At 41.8% G+C, this 20,284-nt stretch overlaps 1 protein-coding gene across 3 annotated transcripts in view; it reads left to right on the top strand.

The window, feature by feature from the left end:
- LOC132829976 (myotubularin-related protein 9-like) overlaps window positions 1–20,284 on the top strand; it is a 48,790-nt gene that overhangs the window by 6,943 nt on the left and 21,563 nt on the right. Inside the window, exons 2-5 of one of the 3 annotated variants that reach the window (XM_060847413.1) lie at window positions 14,479–14,538; window positions 15,986–16,094; window positions 18,684–18,809; window positions 19,719–19,892. In XM_060847413.1, the coding sequence (XP_060703396.1) occupies window positions 14,479–14,538; window positions 15,986–16,094; window positions 18,684–18,809; window positions 19,719–19,892 (469 nt within the window). Of the gene's footprint in view, window positions 1–14,478; window positions 14,539–15,985; window positions 16,095–18,683; window positions 18,810–19,718; window positions 19,893–20,284 lie in introns of those variants that run through there. The other 2 variants (XM_060847415.1, XM_060847414.1) reach the window with 2 other exon arrangements.

Below are 20,284 nucleotides of genomic sequence, written 5' to 3'. Positions count from 1 at the left end.
GGGGACGAAACGTCTGCAACACAAATTCCCACCTCGGCGAACAGAACCGCTACAGTGAAGAGTGTTGTTTTGTATGTTATACAGGCAGACCATACCATACACATTGCATTAAGGTAGCAAAACATAGAATATCACAGTGCAGTACAGACCCTTCAGCCCTCGATGTTGCACCGACCTGTGGAACCAATCTGAAACCCATTTATCGACATGTTTATCCAATGACCATTTAAATGCCCTTAAAGTTGACAAGTCTACTATTGTTGTAATCAAGCCGTTCCATGCCCCTACTATTCTCTGAGTAAATAAACTACCTCTGAATCTGTCCTATATCTATCACCCCTCAATTTAAAGCTATGTCCCCTCATGCTAGCCATCACCATCCGAGGAAAAAGGCTGTCACTGTCCACCCTATCTAACCCTCTGATTATTTTATATGTCTCAATTAAACCACCTCTCAATCTTTTCTCTCTAACCTTAAATCCCTCAGCCTTTCCTTGTAAGACCTTCCCTCCATACCATCCTTCCTATAATGCGGTGACCAGAACCATACGCAAGACTCCAAGTGCAGCTGCACCAGAGTTTTGTACAGCTGCAGCATGACCTCATGGCTCATCTTAGTGTAATCTGCAAATTTACTAATCCATCATTCTGTGCCCTCATCTAGGTCCTTTATAAAAATAACAAACAGCAGTGGCCCCAAATCAGATTCTTGCAGTATACCACTAGTAACTGAACTCCAGGATGAACATTTGCCATCAACCAACACCCGCTGTCTTCTTTCAATTAGCCAATTTTTGATCCAAACGCTAAATCACCCTCAATCCCATGCCTCCATATTTTGTACAATAGCCTACCATGGGGAACCTTATCAAATGCCTTACTGAAATCCATATACACCACATCAACCAATTTACCCTCAGCCACCTGTTTTGTCATCATCTCAAAGAACTCAATAAGGTTTGTGAGGCACGACCTATCCTTTACAGAACTGTGTTGACTATCCCTAATCAACTTATTCCTCTCCCAATGATTATAAATCCTATCTCTTATAACCTTTTCGAACACTTTACCCACAATCAAAGTAAGACTCACTGGTCTATAATTACCAGGGTTGTCTCTACTCCCATCTTGAGCAAGGGGACAACATTTGCTATCCTCCATTCTTTTGACACTATTCCTGGAGACAATGACCACATAAAGATCAAACCCAAAGGCTCTGCAAACTCCTCCCTGATTTCCCAGAGAATCCTAGGATAAATCCCATCTGGCCCAGGGGGCTTACCTATTTTCATACTTTCCAGAATTGCTAACACTTCCTCCATGTGAACCTCAATCCCTCTCATCGAGTAGCCTGTCTCTCAGTACTCTCCTCAACAACATTGTTTTTTCCCAGTGTGAATTCTGATGAAAAATATTCATTCAGTGCTCCCCCTACTCCTCAGCTTCCACACACAACTTCCCATTGATTGGCCCTAGTCTTTCTCTAGTCATTCTTTCATTCCTGATGGACCTATAGAAAGCTTTATGGTTTTCCTTGATCCTATCTGCTAACATTTCTCAAGTCCCCTCCTGGCTCCTCTTAGCTCTCTCTTTATGTCTTTCCTGGCTAACATGTAACTCTCAAGTAACTGAGCCTTCACATCTCATCCTAATATAAGACTTCCTCTTCCTCTTGACAAGAGATTCACCTTCTTTAGTAAACCACGGCTTCCTCGCTTGACCACTTCCTCCCTGCCTGACAGGTACATACTTATCATGGATGTGTAGTAACTGTTCCTTAAATAAGCTTCACATTGCAATTGTGCCCATCCCCTGCAGTTTCCTTCCCCATCCTATGCATCTTAAATCTTGCTTAATAGCATCACAATTGCCTTTCCCCCAGCAATAACTCTTTCGCTGTGTTATATACCTATCCCTTTCCATCACTAAGTTAAACATAACCAAATTGTGGTCACTATCACCAAAGTGCTCACCTACTTCCAAATCTAACACATGGTTGGGTTCATTACAAAGTACCAAATCCAATGTGGCCTCGCCCCTTGTTGGCCTGTCTACGTACTGTGTCAGGAAACCCTCCTGCACATATTGGACAAAAACTGACCCATCTAAACAGAGTGCAGAGTACAGTGTTAGAGCCACAGAGAAGGCGCAGAGAGAGAGATCAAAAATAATATTTGAAAGATCCGTGCAAAAGTCTGATTACAGCAAGAAAGAAGCAATTTTCGAACCTGTTCATTGTGTGCTGCCAGACCTGCTGAATTTCTCCAGTTATTTGTTCTTGTCTCTGATTTCCAGCATCTGCAGTTCTTTGTTTTATTTCACTGGGTTGAAATCAGCTGTTCCCTTAGTTGAAAAGCCAGTAAACAAGGGACACACTTCTAAGGTGAAGGACAGGAAGTTTAGAGGGGATTTGGGGAAAGGTATTTTCACCCAGAGGCTGGTGGGCAATCTAGAATGCAGCAGCTGGGAGGGGAGTTGAGGTGGGAAACCTCGCAGCCTTTAAAGAGTACTTGGATGAGCACCTGAAATGCCATAACATTCAAGGCTGTGGGCCTAGTGTGGGAAAGTGGGACTAGTGTAGATTTAATGTAGTTTGGACAGTACAGATTCAATGGATCAAAGGGTCTCTTCTATATTGAATTATTTAATGATTTACCATTAATGGGACTGTGTCTGCAATCTTTACACCAACACCCACAGCTATGTTGTACATGATATGACCTGCATCCCAGCTACCTGTCTCCTACTCACTCATGGTGGTTGTCTTGATAGACAACCCAGGGCCAGTGAAGTTCATGTGTCTCTAGTGGGAACTGGCTAGAGTTGACAGTATTTTCAATTTATTTCTTTATGAGGTATAGGCTCCCAAATGAGAGTGAGCTGCCTTCATGAAAGTGCATGCGCTGTAGGTCGACCCACAATGCTTTTGGAGAGGGAATTCCAGAATTTCGACGTAGCAATTGTGAAGGAACAGGGATATATTTCCAAGTCAGGATGATGAGTGGCTTGGAGGGGAACTTGCAGGTGATGGTGTTCCCTCGTACCTGCTGCCCTTCTCCTTCTAGATGGTTGAGGGTGCAGGTTTGGAAGATGGTGTTGAAGGAGCCTTGCTGAATAGCTGTAGCATATCTTGGAGATGGTGCATACTGTTCTTCTGGGTGCCCATGGTGAAGGGAGTGAATATTGAAGTAATGGAAAGGGTGCAAATCAAGTGGCGTTTTCTCCTTAATGATATCAAGCTTCTTGAGTGTTGCTGGAATTGCACCCATTCCAGGAAAATAGAAAGTGTTTCATCATCATATAGCAACGCTTGTAGATGGTGGAATGGTGAGATATGTTACGCACTGCAGAATTCATAATTTCTCACCTGCTCTTGTACCTACTGTATTTATGTAGCTGGAGCAAGTTGAGTTTCTGGTCAATGATAAACCCAGGATGCTGATATTGGGGGAAGCAGTGAGGATGATGTGATAATATGATTGATTCAGGTTGTGAAGCTTAGATTCCTATTTGTTGGAAATGGTCATTGCTCAAATCTATTGGATTTAATCTCCCATGCATTTTATGTTATGTTTTAAAGTGTATATCTGTTCACTGTTGGTTTAATCAGCATTTCACATCTTGCAGCGACATCGTTAACATCAAAAGTCACTGAAAATAAACATGATCTGTATTTAGAGACTTAGTGAGACCAGTTGATCAGGAATTGTATTGTCTGGAATCCGATCCGTATGGAACTCAAACAGAACCCCAGGCACTTCAGGGTCAATCCTTTAGAGTGGAAATTCAAAAATGTTTCAAACAGATTGAGCTTAAAAGTTTTTTTATAGTTATAAAATTATTTAATATTTAATGTAATTCTTGGTTTGTTATGACTTTGTCCAGTGTGAGGTGTATGCATCATCCACTCAATATTTCGTTGTGATAGTGTCAATACAGAAAGTATGAGTTTAGTTTCTGTAATCTTAGAATCAGTCCAAAGTTCTGACAAAGGATTAAATTCAAGTGGGACCTGACAAGGTTGTACCTTATTGGCTGCCTCTCTCCAGATTCCACTCAGCTGTCATTTTCTCAGGGAATGTAAGCGTCACAGACACCAGCATAGTCAGCAACAAGCAATTAAACTACTCTCTGTCACATCAGATGTTGAACAAATAAATAATTCTTCTTGATTCAAAATGACTGACCTTGTATCTTCCACCTTCCATAAGCTCCATCTGAAACCGTGCCTCTCATTTCCCAAACTTTATGACATAGCAGTCACCCCGGTACTTACCAATGTAATCAAATGAAAACTTTCATCTGCATGTTTCATACCCTCACCATTGCCTACCTTTGTAATTTTCTTGAGATTTACAACTCTTCACAAATCTGTATCCACTGTCTTTGCCTCTCGTGGTAGAGAAGCCAGATGTCTGGATGGGTATATAAATAGGAAGGGTTTGGAGGAATATGGGCTGGTTGCTGGCAAGTGTGACTAGATTGGGTTGGGATATCTCGTCGCCATGGATGAGTTGGACCGAAGGGTCTGTTTATGTGCTGTACATCTCTATAACTCTATGACATGCTCCTCATTACAGCGACTGTAATAGCAGTTAGTTGGCTATCTTCCTGAGACCTGTCCAGTGTGAAGCAGGTTAAGATTTAAGCAATATTTGAAACAAAACAAAATCAAATTTCTCATGCCTTTCCAGTCCAAGCAGATGTCCCCAAACAGGAAGAACTCTCAATATAATGTTCAGTTCAAGTTGGATTTACTGCCAACTGATCAGGAAGAGCTGGTGGTGCCACAGCAATGAACAGGAAGGAGATAGGCGAAGTGTTTTCCCCAAGGCTAGGTCAGCCACTGATTCGGAGATGTTCGCGGTATATGGAAAAGGTGAGTCGTAATAAAACAAAATGGTCACCTTAAAACAACCCTGTGGTTCCTTTGAAAAGCCACATAACATCTGTTGTTTGTGCTCTGTTGCTCTGAAACCACTTGCTGGGTTGTTGTCCCCTGACAGTATGACATTCATCATATCTGCACTTTCTGTTTTGCAGCTGAAAATGCAATACCAGGAACAAGTTATAATAAAAAGATGTTAACAGCTAAAAGTGTATATAAGGAGAGAGCTTAACCAGCAACATGTATTTGAGAAGAACAATCAGAATTAATCACAATTGAGCCATTTCGACTTCTCAAAATGTGATTTTTTTTAAGGAAATGGTGCCACAAAGGGGCATAATAAACTAGGAAATTGGAACAGGAGGAACAGTTCATAGAGCACAGAATAGTGCAAACAGTACAGGCCCTTCAGCCCTAGATGTTGTTCAGTTCCTAACCCTAACCCAGCTGTTCAACAAGATCACAGCTGACATGCCCACTAACTACACCTTCCTGCACTCTTCCCAATGTCCTTAATTCATTTAACCCAGGAATCTATTGACCTCAGTCTTGAATATACTCAATGACTAAGCATCTACATCTCCTCAAAGTGGGGAAATTCAATGATCAACAATCCTCCAAATGTAGATACCTAATGGTAGGGACCCTCTTTTTCCTTCGGCTGATTTGCTCATTTTATGAAAAATGTCGCAATCCACCTGACCTTTGCTTTAATCCCTTCATGGAACATAAGGGTTATTAGCTAGGCCAGTATTTATTACCCATTCCTAAGAATCAACCACCTTGCTGTGGGTCTGGAGTCACATATATGCCAGATCAGGTAAGGATGGAAGTTCCCTTCCCTAAAAGACATTAGTGAACCAGATGAGTTTTAGCATAATCCACAATGGTTTTATGGTCTTCATTAAACTATTAATTCCAGGTTTTAATGATATTCAAATTCCACCAACTGCTGGGCTGGGATTTGAACCCCAGTCCCCAGAATATTACCTGGGTCTCTGGATTAATAGTATGGCAATAATACCCCGCTTTGATGGGGAGGGCTACTAGTCAATCAGGGTCAAAGAGCTATGACTCAGAGATTAAGAGACAGATAGGATTTAATTCTTTTACTATTAATCCTACCTTTACTACTAATTCAGCAAAATAATGTCTTCTTCTTAAGAGCAGCATCACAAAGCAAATCCAGGACAAGAGTAGATTCTGTATTTCGTCAAGTATGTTCCCAAAATTAATATTCCTCTGTTAGCTACTCCATTAAATATTAGTCTCGGTGCCACTTAAATTCATCCATGCTCTTGACTGCCTGTGGATGTCTCTTGCCAGCTGCTCCCTGTGTGAGTTCCCCCTGTCTGTCGCCTGTCTACGGGATATCACCTACTTCTATGCAATTCATCTGACCCCAGGTGACTGGGTGGCAATTTACTAAAGTTATGAAACAGCCATCTCACTTGCTCTGATGTAGTTTGCTTTACATTAAATTTCAGAGAGTTTGTTTCAATTCTCAGCTGTCACTCAGAGGAATTTATATCATTTACAAGAAGACTATTATGTTGTCAAGAGAGACAATCTGCCCGTAGACAGAAATGTAATTCTAGATATGTTGGTACTTTAAAATTTTTTTGCAAAGAGGTAACTGTGGTCATTCCAATATGTATTGTCAGCAAAAACATGGTGGTGACATCCATTGGAGTTTCCAAACAAATAAAGCTTGTTTTGTCTTGGACTCTTTGGCTTCTCTTCAGTTACACACCACTGTGAGGCTCACGTTTTGCTGGATGTCTGTCAATGACACATTCCACCAGAAGGACGGGGCCAGAATGTATTTTCCCTTTGGTATTTAAACGGGACCATAGGAATATGGCTAGGACCAGTAGGTTGCCAAGGGGAGGAATGTCCATTCAGACCACATTCTGATACTGATCATCACACCCTGAACTACAAAGTTGCTTTAAAATAATTTGAAAGTGTTCGCAAGGTCTCAGTGATATCTCAGTGTCATAAAGTTACTATGTTCACATCTCCAAGCACATTTCTTATGTGAAGAACAGGGTAATTGACTTGGAAAACATTGGGGAGAATCTCCCCAGCTCCTGAAAGATGTGGACAATGATGTGGAAGCTGGGAAGATCATGTGAGATAGTGAATGAGAAGCTTCCCAACATTGAGATCAAAAATTCCCATTTTCCAACCAAATGTTGAACGGTGAGATGGGATATTCTCACAAGGTAGTGGTGAAAGAACTCTACGTTTCTGAACATTACATACAGTGTCATTTCTCCTTGCTAATATGCAGTTTCCCATGTTTCCCTCTGCCACCCAAATCTCTGCCATCAGAAACTAGATAGAGACAAGTTTCCCCCCTGACCCCCCCCGATTGTAATCCAAATGGAGACAATTCCCGACACGAAAGTTTGAGTGGGCTCCTGGAGACCCTAGTTCACCTGTTACCCCTCCAGACCTCCATCAGTCACCAGTGTTTCAGGGAGCACTCCATGGGCAGTGACCGCACACCCTCACTATATCGTTGCTTATAAAAATACAAAACTAAAGTCTTCAAACCTGCACAAAGCAAATGGCCGAAGGGAATTTCTGGCCTCCCACCACAGTGATTGGTTATTAAATATAAAGGGATTGTTTTGGGGGATTCTATGGAAGAAGCTGCAAATAAAAGGAAACAAAAAATTAAAACATTCGAGCCTGCTTGGATGAGATACTTCACTGGAATAACCTTTTCTGTTTGGGCATCATCTGGGAAAATATGAAGAAATATTTGATGAGGTCTTCATTCCCCAAGTCATCTCAAGCAACTTGAGCTGCACTCAGCAGGTTTACCCTTGGTATCGTGTACAAACGGAGAAACTGGTTGATGATCAGCCATGAGCTAAAATACTGTGCAGGTACGGTGAGCAGAAAAGCCTTTATCTAATCCCATGCTCTTGTTCCTATAAAATTCATTGTTTTCTGCACTTCTATGTCAAAGATTCACCAGAAATGCACAGGAAACAAAAAGGAGTTAAATGTGGGTGGGGTTCTTTGTAACTGTTTGATTTTTAGATGTGGAATTGCTTGATGCTGCTTATAGTTTCTGTTCTGCTTTGTCGAAAATACACCCCCGTGTCAGTGAAAGTAAAACAGAGTCAGCGAGATTAGTTTTGGAAATCTGTATGAAGTTCACTCACTGCAGTAAGTGAGTGATGATGATGAAATTCCATCTATAGGGGTTAAAGGTGGTTCATTCCTTCCTTTCATTAAGATTCAAGAGTCTAATGTCTGAAACATAAAATTCTTCCCCAGTTGAATATATAAGATGAAAACTACACAAAATAGAAATGCATTGGGCATGTGGAAATGACCTTCTGGAGTATTTAATTCATATTTATTTCCAGTGTGTAAAGGAAATCGTTGTGTCAAACAACCAAATACATTGTGTAAAGGGAGCATTCCATGTGGGTCCCAGACCCAACCGTTAATATTGCAAACCTTGTGCACATGGGCCTCTCAAATTAAAGATCATGTACAAACTCAGACACACACAGCTGTGACACTGACACCGAGATGTTTGGCTATATGAAATGGTTTGAGATACAGCATTGTTTAAACAATGTTTTGGACCTTTCAATGATTAACTGATGGTTAAACCTTATGAAAAATGAGGACAGCATTGTTTGCTTTTCAAAGTTTACATTACATGAATGAATAATTGTCAAATATTGTTATAATGAAGGGATCATTTTATTTCATGAAATTATCACCAATCAGCAAATTACAGTACTAAGGATGAGCATCGGGGCTAGTCAAATTCTTCGTAACTGTTAGTTGTTCTTAGTCAGGAATCACTTTCAGACCAATGTTGACTGGGTTGGTTTAGATACAGGAAATCTTCTTGAGCTAGTGATAGCGTTCCAGGGTAACTAGAACGCTCAGGTGTTGGAATAACAGGAAGTTAGATTGTGCAACTCGGAAGGCCTGGTTAAAAAGCTGAAACCTGTAGCTCCCCTCTCCACTGCCATGTGGTGTGTGAACGGGGCTGGGGTGGGTGGGGGGATTAGTGGTGGAGGCTTCTGCAGCCATGCCCCATCAGCACTCTGGGACTACACTGGGTAAGTTCCAAGCTAATGGTCTCTTCACTATGTGGAAACTTTGGAAACGGTTCAGAGGACATTTACTAGGATGTTGCCTGGTATGTAGGGAAGGTCTTATGAGGAAAGGCTGAGGGACTTGAGGCTGTTTTCATTAGAAGTAGGTCAAAAGATGACTTAATAGAGACAGATAAGATAATCAGAGGGTTAGATAGGTGGACAGTGAAAGCTTCTTTCCTCAGATGGTGATGGCTAGCACGAGGGGGCATAGCTTTAAATTGAGGGGTGCTAGATATTGGACAGATGTCAGAGGTAGTTTCTTTACTCAGAGAGTAGTAGGGGTGTTGAACGCACTGCCTGCAATAGTGGTAGACTCTCCAACTCTAAGGGCATTTAAATGGTCATTGGATAGACATATGGATGATAATGTAATAATGTAGGTTAGATGGGCTTCGGATTGGTTTCGCAGGTCAGCGCAAAATCAAGGCTGAATGGCCTGTACTGCGCTGTAATGTTCTATGTTCTCTGAATATAAAGTGTGGGATTCTTAGCGATCCAGATTTAGACCTTGAGCTCAGCTGCAGCAGACAGTTTGAGAAATGTGTTTTCCAGTCACCTGAGACAGTTATAACTCCCAGTCCGGGAGGGGACTCCTTTCTGACTAATGGGGGGGACCCTTCATGCTGTTGCACCCCCAGTGGGGACTGTCCCTATAATTCAGCACTTACAACATTTACCACGATGTTATAAGGAGAGATTCTGTAGTCAGAGGTACAGACAGACGTTTCTGTGGCCAGCAGAGAAAAAGCAGAATGGTGTGTTGTTTCCCTGATGCCAGGATCAAGGATGTCTCAGAGAGGGTGCAGAATGTTCTCACGGGGGAGAAGGGCCAGCAGGAGGTCATTGTCCATATTGGAAACAACGACATTGGAAGGGAAAAGGTTGAGACTCTGAAGGGGAAATTACAGAGAGTTAGGTAGAAATTTAAAAAGGAGGTCCTCAAGGGTAGTAATATCTGGATTACTCCTAGTGCTATGATCAAGTGGGGACAGGAATATTAGGATAGAGCAGATGAATGCATGGCTGAGGAGCTGGTCTATGGGAGAAGGATTCACATTTTTGGATCATTGGAATCTCTTTTGGGGTAGAAGTGACCTGTACAAGAAGGACAAATTGCACCTAAATTGGAAGGGGACTAATATGCTGGCAGGGAAATTTGCTAGAACTGCTTGGGAGGATTAGTAACGTGGCGGGGGGGGGGGGGGGGGGGACCCAGGGAGATAGTGAGGAAAGAGATCGATCTGAGACTGGTACAGCTGAGAACAGACGTGAGTCAAAGAATCAAGGCAGGCAGGGACAAGGTAGGACTAATAAATTAAACTGCATTTATTTCAATACAAGGGGCCTAACAGGGAAGGCAAATGAACTCAGGGCATGGTTAGGAACATGGGACTGGGATATCATAGCAATTACGGAAACATGGCTCAGGGATGGGCAGGACTGGCAGCTGAATGTTCCAGGATACAAATGCTACAGGAAGGATAGAAAGGGAGGCAAAAGAGGATAGGGATAGCATTACAGCTGTGCTGAGGGAGAATAATCCTGGAAGTACATCGAAGGAAGTTATTTGGGTGAAACTGAGAAATAAGAAAGGGATGAACACCATATTGGAAATGTATTATAGAACCCCATCTCCCCCCCCCCGCCCCCCCACCCCCCTCCCCAATAGTCGGAGGGAAAATGTGAAACAAACTAGTAAGGAGATCTCAGCTATCTGTAAGAATAATATGGTGGTTATGGTAGGGGATTTTAACTTTCCAAACATCGACTGGGACTGCCATAGTGTTAAAGGTTTAGATGGAGAGGAATTTCTTAAGTGTGAACAAGACAATTTTCTGATTCAGTATGTGGATGTACCTACTAGAGAAGGTGCAGAACTTGACCTACTCTTGGGGAATAAGGCAGGGCAGGTGACTGAGGTGTCAGTGGGGGAGCACTTTGGGGCCAGCGATCATAATTCTTTTCGTTTTAAAATAATGATGGAAAAGGATGGACCAGATCTAAAAGTTGAAGTTCTAAATTGGAGCAAGGCCAATTTTGACGGTATTAGGCAAGAACTTTCAAAAGCTGATTGGAGGCAGATGTTCGCAGGTAAAGGGACGGCTGGAAAATGGGAAGCCTTCAGAAATGAGATAACAAGAATCCAGAGAAAGTATATTCCTGTCAGGGTGAAAAGGAAGGCTGGCAGGTATAGGGAATGCTCAATGACTAAAGAAATTGAGGGTTTAGTTAAGAAAAACAAGGAAGCATATGTCAGATATAGACAGGATAGATCGAGTGAATCCTTAGAAGAGTATAAAGAAAGTAGGAGTATACTTAAGAGGGAAATCAGGAGGGCAAAACGGGGACATAGAACATAGAACATAGAACAATACAGCACAGAACAGGCCCTTCGGCCCACGATGTTGTGCCGAACATCTATCCTAGATTAAGCACCCATCCATGTACCTATCCAATTGCCGCTTAAAGGTCGCCAATGATTCTGACTCTACCACTCCCACGGGCAGCGCATTCCATGCCCCCACCACTCTCTGGGTAAAGAACCCACCCCTGACATCTCCCCTATACCTTCCACCCTTCACCTTAAATTTATGTCCCCTTGTAACACTCTGACATGAGATAGCTTTGGCAAATAGAATTAAGGAGAATCCAAAGGGTTTTTCCAAATATATTAAGGAAAAAGGATAACTAGGGAGAGAATAGGGCCCCTCAAAGATCAGCAAGGCGGCCTTTGTGTGGAGCCAGTAAATGAATATTTTGTATCAGTATTTACTGTGGAAAAGGATATGGAAGATAAAGACTGTAGGGAAATAGATGGTGACATCTTGCAAAATGTCCAGAATACAGAGGAGGAAGTGCTGGATGTCTCAAAAAGATTAAAGGTGGATAAATCCCTAGGACCTGATCAGGTGTACCCGAGAACTCTGTGGGAAGCTAGAGCAGTGATTGCTGGGCCTCTTGCTGAGATATTTGTATCATTGATAGTCACAGGTGTGTTGCCGGAAGACTGGAGGTTGGCAAACGTGGTGCCACTGTTTAAGAAGGGTGGTAACGTCAAGCCAGGGAATTATAAACCAGTGAGCCTGACCTCGGTGGTGGGCAAGTTGTTGGAGCGAATCCTGAAGGATAGGATGCACGTGTATTTGGAAAGGCAAGGACTGATTCGGGATAGTCAACATGGCTTTGTGCGTGGGAATTCATGTTGCACAAACTTGATTGAGTCTTTTGATGAAGTAACAAAGAAGATTGATGAGGGCAGAGCAGTAGATGTGATCTGTATGGACTTCAGTAAGGCATTCGACAAGGTTCCCCATGGGAGACTGATTAGCAAGGTTAGACCTCATGGAATACAGGGAGAACCTCATTTGGATACAGAACTGGCTCAAAGGTAGAAGACAGAGAGTGGTGGTAGAGGGTTGTTTTCAGACTGGAGGCCTGTGACTAGTGGAGTGCCACAAGGATCGGGGCTGGGTCCTCTACATAAATGATTTGGATGTGAGCATAAGAGGTACAGTTAGTAAGTTTGCAGATGACACCAAAATTGGAGGTGTAGTGGACAACGAAGAGGGTTACCTCAGATTACAACAGGATCTTGACCAAATGGGCCAATGGGCTGAGAAGTGGCAGATGAAGTTTAATTCAGTTAAATGTGAGGTGCTGCATTTTGGGAAAGCAAATCTTAGCAGGACTTATACACTTAATGGTAAGGTCCTAGGGAGTGTTTCTGAACAAAGAGACCTTGGAGTGCAGGTTCATAGCTCCTTGAAAGTGGAGTCACAGGTAGATAGGATAGTGAAGAAGGCGTTTGGTATGCTTTCTTTTATTGGTCAGAGTATTGAGTACAGGAGTTGGGAGGTCATGTTGCTCTGTACAGGACATTGGTTAGGCCACTGTTGGAATATTACGTGTAATTCTGGTTTCCTTTCTATCAGAAAGATGTTGTGAAACTTGAAAGGGTTCAGAAAGGATTTACAAGGATGTTGCCAGGGTTGGAGGATTTGAGCTACAGGGAGAGGCTGAACAGGCTGGGGCTGTTTTCCCTGGAGCGTCGGAGGCTGAGGGGTGACCTTATAGAGGTTTATAAATTCATGAGGGTCATGGATAGGGTAAATAGGCAAAGTCCTTTCCCTGGGATCAGGGAGTCCAGAATTAGAGGGCATAGGTTTAGGGTGAGAGAGGAAAGATATAAAAGAGACCTAAGGGGCAACATTTTCACGCAGAGGGTGGTATGTGTATGGAATGAGCTGCCAGAGGATGTGGTGGAGGCTGGTACAATTGCAGCATTTAAAAGGCATCTGGACGGGTATATGAGTAGGAAGGGTTTGGAGGGATATGGGCCGGGTGCTGGAAGGTGGGACTAGATTGAGTTGGGATATCTGGTCGGCATGGACAGGTTGGACCGAAGGGTTTGTTTCTGTGCTGTACATCTCTATGACTCTATGGGAGACTGGATAGGCTGGGACTTATTTCACTGGAGTGTAGGAAGTTGAGGGGTGACCTTATAGAGGTTTATAAAATCGTGAGGGTCATGTATAAGGTGAGTAACAAAGATCTTTTCCCTAAGGTAGCTGAGTTCAAAACTAGGGGGCGTAGGTATAAGGTGAGAGGAAAAAGATTTAAAAGAGACCTGAGGGGCAACTTTTTCACACAGAGGGTGGTTCATATGTGGAATGAACAGCCAGGGAAGGTGATAGCTGCAGGTATAGTTACAACATTTAAAAGACATTTGGAAAAGTACGTGAATAGGAAAGGTTTGGAGGGATATGGGCCAAACGCAGGCAAGTGGGATTAGTTCAGTTTGGGATACCTGGACTAACTGAAGGATCTGTTTCTGTGCTATATGGCTGTTTAACTCTATGACTCTATTAATCCTGGTGAGTGGACCCAGAGGCATTTTAAACTGTTCTTTGAAATTACATAACAACATTGACAATTGTCTGATTTTAATTCTGATGAATGAACCTTCCCTCAAAAGCGTACTTACCTGCTGTGTGACTTTTTAATATGACTTCAATTTAATTTCTGCATTTCCATTAATTTTTAATTTTAACAATAATCTGTATTTAACCCACAGGAGCTGTTCTAAGTTTCTTGTGATGTAATTAGAGGAAGCTGGATTTGTCAAATCAGAAGGAGAAAGTGAGGACTGCAGATACTGGAGATCAGAGCTGAAAAATGTGTTGCTGGAAAAGCACAGCAGGTCAGGCAGCATCCAAGGAGCAGGAGAATCGACGTTTCGGGCATAAGCCCTTCTTCAGGAATGAAGAAGGGCTTATGCCCGAAACGTTGATTCTCCTGCTCCTTGGATGCTGCCTGACCTGCTGTGCTTTTCCAGCAACACATTTTTCAGCTTTGTTAAATCAGAAGTCAACATTTAACAAATGCTTCTTTCTGACACTAATATCGCCTGTGTTTGTCTTTCTCTTTCTCTCTTTTTTTCTTAATCAGTGTGCAGAACATAAGTGGATACCAAAGCATCAAATGTGTAAATCAGCAGAATGGAGACAGGTCTGATATTTAATTGATGTTAGCAGCTTGTTTCATATTAGGCATTGTGCTTTTGCAGCTTACTCTGCAATCTTCAAGTTTCTCTCAAGGAACCCTTTCATTTTCCTTCCTCAATATAACAGAAAGTTTATTGCGTCTATATTGGTCTTGTTGTCTGAAAGAAATAGGATTTTTATTAAAAGAAATGCCTTGTGTTAGTGCAAATGCTATGTTGCAAAGCTGTTGTTTGTGCTTGTTTTGTATCTGGTATTTAAATGGACACTTTCTGATTGGAAGTGACTGTGAAGAATGTTAGAAATGGAGATTATTGGCCCCAAACCTGTTACATCATGCAGTCAGATCCTGGTCAATGTGTGTCAGAACTCAATCTGTCTGCTTTGCTTCTGTAACCCTTAGTATTCCTTACCCAACAAAAAATAAACAAACTCCATATGAAAGATCCAATTAATCCCTCAGCCTGATGGCGTTTCTTGGGGGAAGAGGTTTCCAGATATCTATGAGGTTTTATTTGAAGAAGTGCTTCCAGAAAACACCCTTGAACAGCCTCGCTGGCTTGTATTTTATAGTTTGATCTGAACTCACCCCTCCCCACCTCTCGCCTCCCACTCTTCCACCACAACCTCCAGCCAAAATCATTTCTCTGCATCACTTTGAGTCAAGCCTGTCTGAACTGTGGCTTTGTTTAGAGTTTCTTGAGCTATGAAATAAAGAAATAATTTTCCAACACTGATCCACAAAAACAATGAAAATCTAAATGTGGATTAAATAAAATCTGAATGTGAATTGTGTAACCGGTGTGATCAGAGTCCCTCAGCTTCTTGTCTGTGATGGTGATGAGCCTCATGTTACTGCCCAAACAGAAACAGACACAAATCTTTTAACAATGCAGAGATGTGCACTCTCACTGTCCCATGCCTTACACACACGCAGTTCTGTTTTTTGAATCTGCTTAAAAATAATATTTTTCTCTTTGTGTGCCACTTATTGTGACACAGATTCTAATGTACTTTTTTGACAGTTGTAAACCTTGAAGTAGTAGCACCTGCTGTTCCTGGTATTTTAATGATACTAACCACATTACTATGGATGCTGGAGGAACTAATCACCTTTGGTCTGATTCACATGAGTTCAAAGTCATCTATATATGACGCTCAGAACCCCTTGAACTCAGAGTTGAGAAGGTTGTGTATGTTCATGCACAGCAGACTGCTAACATCTCTCTGATTTGTGGGAGGAGATGATTTTGCTGGAGACTGAAAGATTTTCCTAGTGAAAACTCAGCAAACACCAACAGCAGGGTCATGCTACTTGTCCTTGTGCAAGTAGAATATTCTGAAGGCGATTAATCCAGGCTTAGGAAAAATATCTGGATGTGTTTCTGTGTGAATCCCATATTCACATTCCATAATGTGTTTCAACAGCCCAAGACATTTTCTTTCTTTTCCAGATATACAGGGTCTTCAGGGATAATAACTATTAAATGTAAAGACTTGTGTGTTATGTACCTGGAGATACCAGGAATGGAAGAATGCTTGAACGTTGCCAAGTCCATTGAGGTAATGCAATGAGTGTGAAAATAGCTGTAGAAATTGTTCCATTTGACCAGGGAATTAAGAAATAACACATAAGAGAGAAATTCTACCAAACTCACGAGGCAGAAATTTGCAAGTTGAAACAGAATTTCTATCTATAAGATTTAAGATAAAAGCTATCTTATCCACATGGAAACAATTGTGGGAATGAACTGGAATATTCCTAGTGGTTTCCTGATGTTAGGCTTCCAGCAGGGATTGATATATCCCAGCAGGGATTGACATATACCAGCAGGGATTGATATATCCCAAGTAGTGGATTGAATGAGATCATTGAGACAGAGGCCATTATTTTTTGTCCATTAGTTTTCATTCTGAGTAACACTCATTTCAAGTGCCTCAATTTGAAGCTACAAAATGATCCTGATTATCTTTTTGCCTCTCGGATGTCAGTGTGAACCCACACTGACCCATAGAATACAAATAGCCTTTTGCTGCTGATTTATATGTGATAAAATTTGAAGATCGCAAAACCACTCTCTGGAATCAGAAGGGCAATTGGAATTATATAAAGTCTGATCACATTGAACATCTTTCACTAAATTAACCTTTTAACAACTGCGTGACAATAATTTTTAAAAGTTTAGCCACAGAATAGAGCCAGAGTTTTACAGCATGGAAAGGGTCTTTGGCTCATCATGTCTGCACTGGTCATTAACAACTCATTCATTGTAATCCCATCATCCAGCTCTTGGCACGTAGCTCTGTCTGCTATTAGCATTTCAGAGCTCATCTAAATAGTTCTTAAATATCTTGAGACTTCCTGCCTCTACCTTTCAGACAGTGAGTTCTAAATACCCACCACCCTCTCAGTGAAAATGTTTTTCCTCACATCCCTTCTAATCTTTCTGCTCCTTATCATAAAACTCTGCCCCTGGTTCTTAACCCCACTACTAAAGGGGAATGCTTCACCCTATCTACTCTGTTCATGTCCCTCAGAACTTTCTACATCTCAATCATGTCCCCCCTCAGCCTCCTTTGCTTTACAGCGGACACTCCCAGACTGTTTAGTCTCTCTTCAGAGTTGAATCACTCCAGCCCAGGCAGCATCCTGGTGAATCCCTTCGGCACAAGATATAGCCAGGAAAACATTCAATTTACAGGAAATGTTATGCTTTGAATATAATTGCTATGCGGAGAGCATAATGAAATATGTTCTGTAGCTATACAATACCACATCAGAGAAGGTGCCACAGTGAAAAATATTTATTCTCCACACTGACAGACTTCACTAGATATACAAGAAACGTTCACAATTGTAGAAATCGAGTAATGTTTAATTTTTGTGTTAATTCTGAACCTTGCAAACAAAATAAATCACTCTGAACAAAGGTTTGCTGTTGAATGAAATGCAGTGATCCTCAGTAGTATGAATCTGGAAGATACAATATATATGATCATTTCCCAAAATCTAGGGCATAAAGGAACCAGGGCAGAGATTACCATCATATAAAAGGTAAGTGGATTAATGGCTGGGTTATTGAAAATGCGTTGCTGGTTAAAGCACAGCAGGTCAGGCAGCATCCAAGGAATAGGAAATTCGACGTTTCGGGCATAAGCCTTTCATCAGGAATTCAGGCTTATGCCCGAAACGTCGAATTTCCTATTCCTTGGATGCTGCCTGACCTGCTGTGCTTTAACCAGCAACGCATTTTCAACTGTGATCTCCAGCATCTGCAGACCTCATTTTTTACCCTAATGGCTGGGTTGACCAGCTATGAACAGCACTGCCAGGGCCAACAGTTGTTACCCTTAAATTCAGTGGTTTGCTGATTCTTTGAGAAGACAGTTAGCATAACTACAATGCTGGAGTCACACATAGGCCAAACTGGGTAAGGACAGCAGATTTCCTTTTCTGAAGAGCATTAATAGAAACTCGGCACTCAGCCCATGGAGCAGTCTCCATCATTCACTGTGATCAGAGCTGATCCTCCACATCAATGACATAACCTACTTTCTCCCCATATCCTTGATGCCTGTAAAATCTAAAACAAAATTATTTTTTATATGGCAACGATGGGTTCATGGTCATTATCAGTAAGACTGACTTTCAACTCTACCAGGTGCTGTGATGGGTCTTGAACCATGTCCCCAGCCTCTGCATGGCCTGTCCAGTGACACAGCTATTAATCACCAGCGCTCTTTATTGGCTTTGTCTAACTTTCTCATGATTTTTGTTTCTCCCAGAACATTGTAAGATGGGGATGGGGATGGGGCTGGGGTAGGGGAGGGGGGAGCGGAGGCCATGGCCAGGGGAATGGCTGCTCTTTTGTTGCTGTTGATTTCCTCTGGTGCTAAGAGAGGAGCAGAGAAACTTAATTCATTTTTGAATTTACTTCAAAAAATATTTACATCTTGGAACAGAAATCTAATTGAAACAAATCTGAAATTTTACAATTCCAAATCTTTTCGTATCCTGTTTTATTCCCACTCTCGAAGGGCCAGTGTACTGCAGCATTCTGAATCAAGAAGTAAACTCCCAACATTGTTACATTGATGTTTCCGGTATAATTCTTTGATAAAATTTCCATTTTCTCTGATTTTGTTTTGCAGTCTCTGTCTTCTCTGGAATCTATCAGACACATGTACCCCTTCTTCTATCGGCCAAAGGAACCGAACCTTCAGGAAGGCTGGAACTTATTTACTCCTGAAGAACAGTTTACTAAGTTGTCTTTATATGTTAGTTTGTTTTGGTATATACAACTTTTCAAGAATTATAAAGATAAAAAATGTAAAAAGCTTTCATATTTAAATGTATTTGTTGATGCTTTCTTATTTCTAATCCTTTACCTTCTTTCCTGTTGCTGCAGAAGGAAATGATTGCTTCTTTCTGCCATACAGCTGGACAGTGTGTGTCCTGGAATGATAAACTCCTCTCAGTCATCAAATCTGCAGCCTTTTGCTTTTGAGCACTGAAGCTAAATCTTTCAAATGTATTCCCGAGAAGTGTCATACTGGACTTGAAACAGTAACTCTGTCTTTCTGCCTTCACAGATGCTGATAGATTTGCTGAGTTTCTCCAGCACATTATGTTTCTTGTTCCAGCATCCACAGCATTTTGTCTTAGTTCTTTCAAATATTGATTGTTTTTCGGCAGCTATTTGTTACTGATGGTTTCGCAATCTTTTTTTTAATGCATCTTTTTAATACAGATGTTAGGGGTAGATTCTTTACTCAGCGAGTCGTGAGTTCATGGAATGCCCTGCCAGTAACAGTGGTGGACTCTCCCTCTTTATGGGTATTTAAATGGGCATTGGATAGGCATATGGAGGAAAGTGGGCTAGTGTAGGTTAGGTGGGCTTGGATCGGCGCAACATCGAGGGCCGAAGGGCCTGTACTGCGCTGTATTTTTCTATGTTCTATCTTAATATTGTTTGGTGCATTAAGGAAGTTTCTCCCAAGATATCCCGTTTAAGCTGGGTGACTCTCCCCAGTGACACCAGAAACCTGCAGCCCCCACCTCTGCCAATATTCTGTCTCCACCCAATGACCCACTGCTAGAATATTTATTTGTTTTCAAAGTAACAGATGGCTCTGCTGTTCAAGCGGTAATTAAAAGCTATCTTTAAAACTGTTTCACTCACACAGACCGATAATTGGAGACTCAGTTATGTGAACAAAGAGTTTGCCGTGTGTTTGAGTTACCCTGAGGCAGTGATTGTTCACAAGTCTGTTGATGATGCAGCTCTAAAGACCATAGCCTGCTTTCGTCAAAGTGGACGCTTTCCAGTCCTGAGTTATCACCACAAGAGGACTGGAATGGTAAGAAACCTTACTCTGTTGCTATTTACAATATCACACTTCAAGAATGAGAACATCATGTTACTGCAATTCAAGTGTCATTCAGTTTTAATTAAATACCTTCTAAACTGCACAACCTGTGGCCTGCAGGAAGCTTGCTGCTGCACTCAGTATTATCATCTGGAAAGATGCTAATCTTTGAAATAAAAATCCTGAATGTCAGATGACATTCAAGCAACAAACAAGGGAATGAAGTCTGAGATTCAGACTTGTTACTCTAACAGTGAGTGAGCTCTTTCAGACACTCTCAGCTGGACAATATGGTCTTGACATAGCATGTCTCAGTTACATAGAGTCATGGAAACAGGCCCCTCGGCTCAACTTGTCCATGCTGCCCAGTTTTCACAATTAAT

This window comes from Hemiscyllium ocellatum, chromosome 30 (assembly GCF_020745735.1).
Source record: "Hemiscyllium ocellatum isolate sHemOce1 chromosome 30, sHemOce1.pat.X.cur, whole genome shotgun sequence".
Lineage (NCBI taxonomy): Eukaryota > Metazoa > Chordata > Chondrichthyes > Orectolobiformes > Hemiscylliidae > Hemiscyllium > Hemiscyllium ocellatum.
Note: the sequence above shows the minus strand (reverse complement) of the source record. Positions and strands in the feature narration are given on the sequence as shown.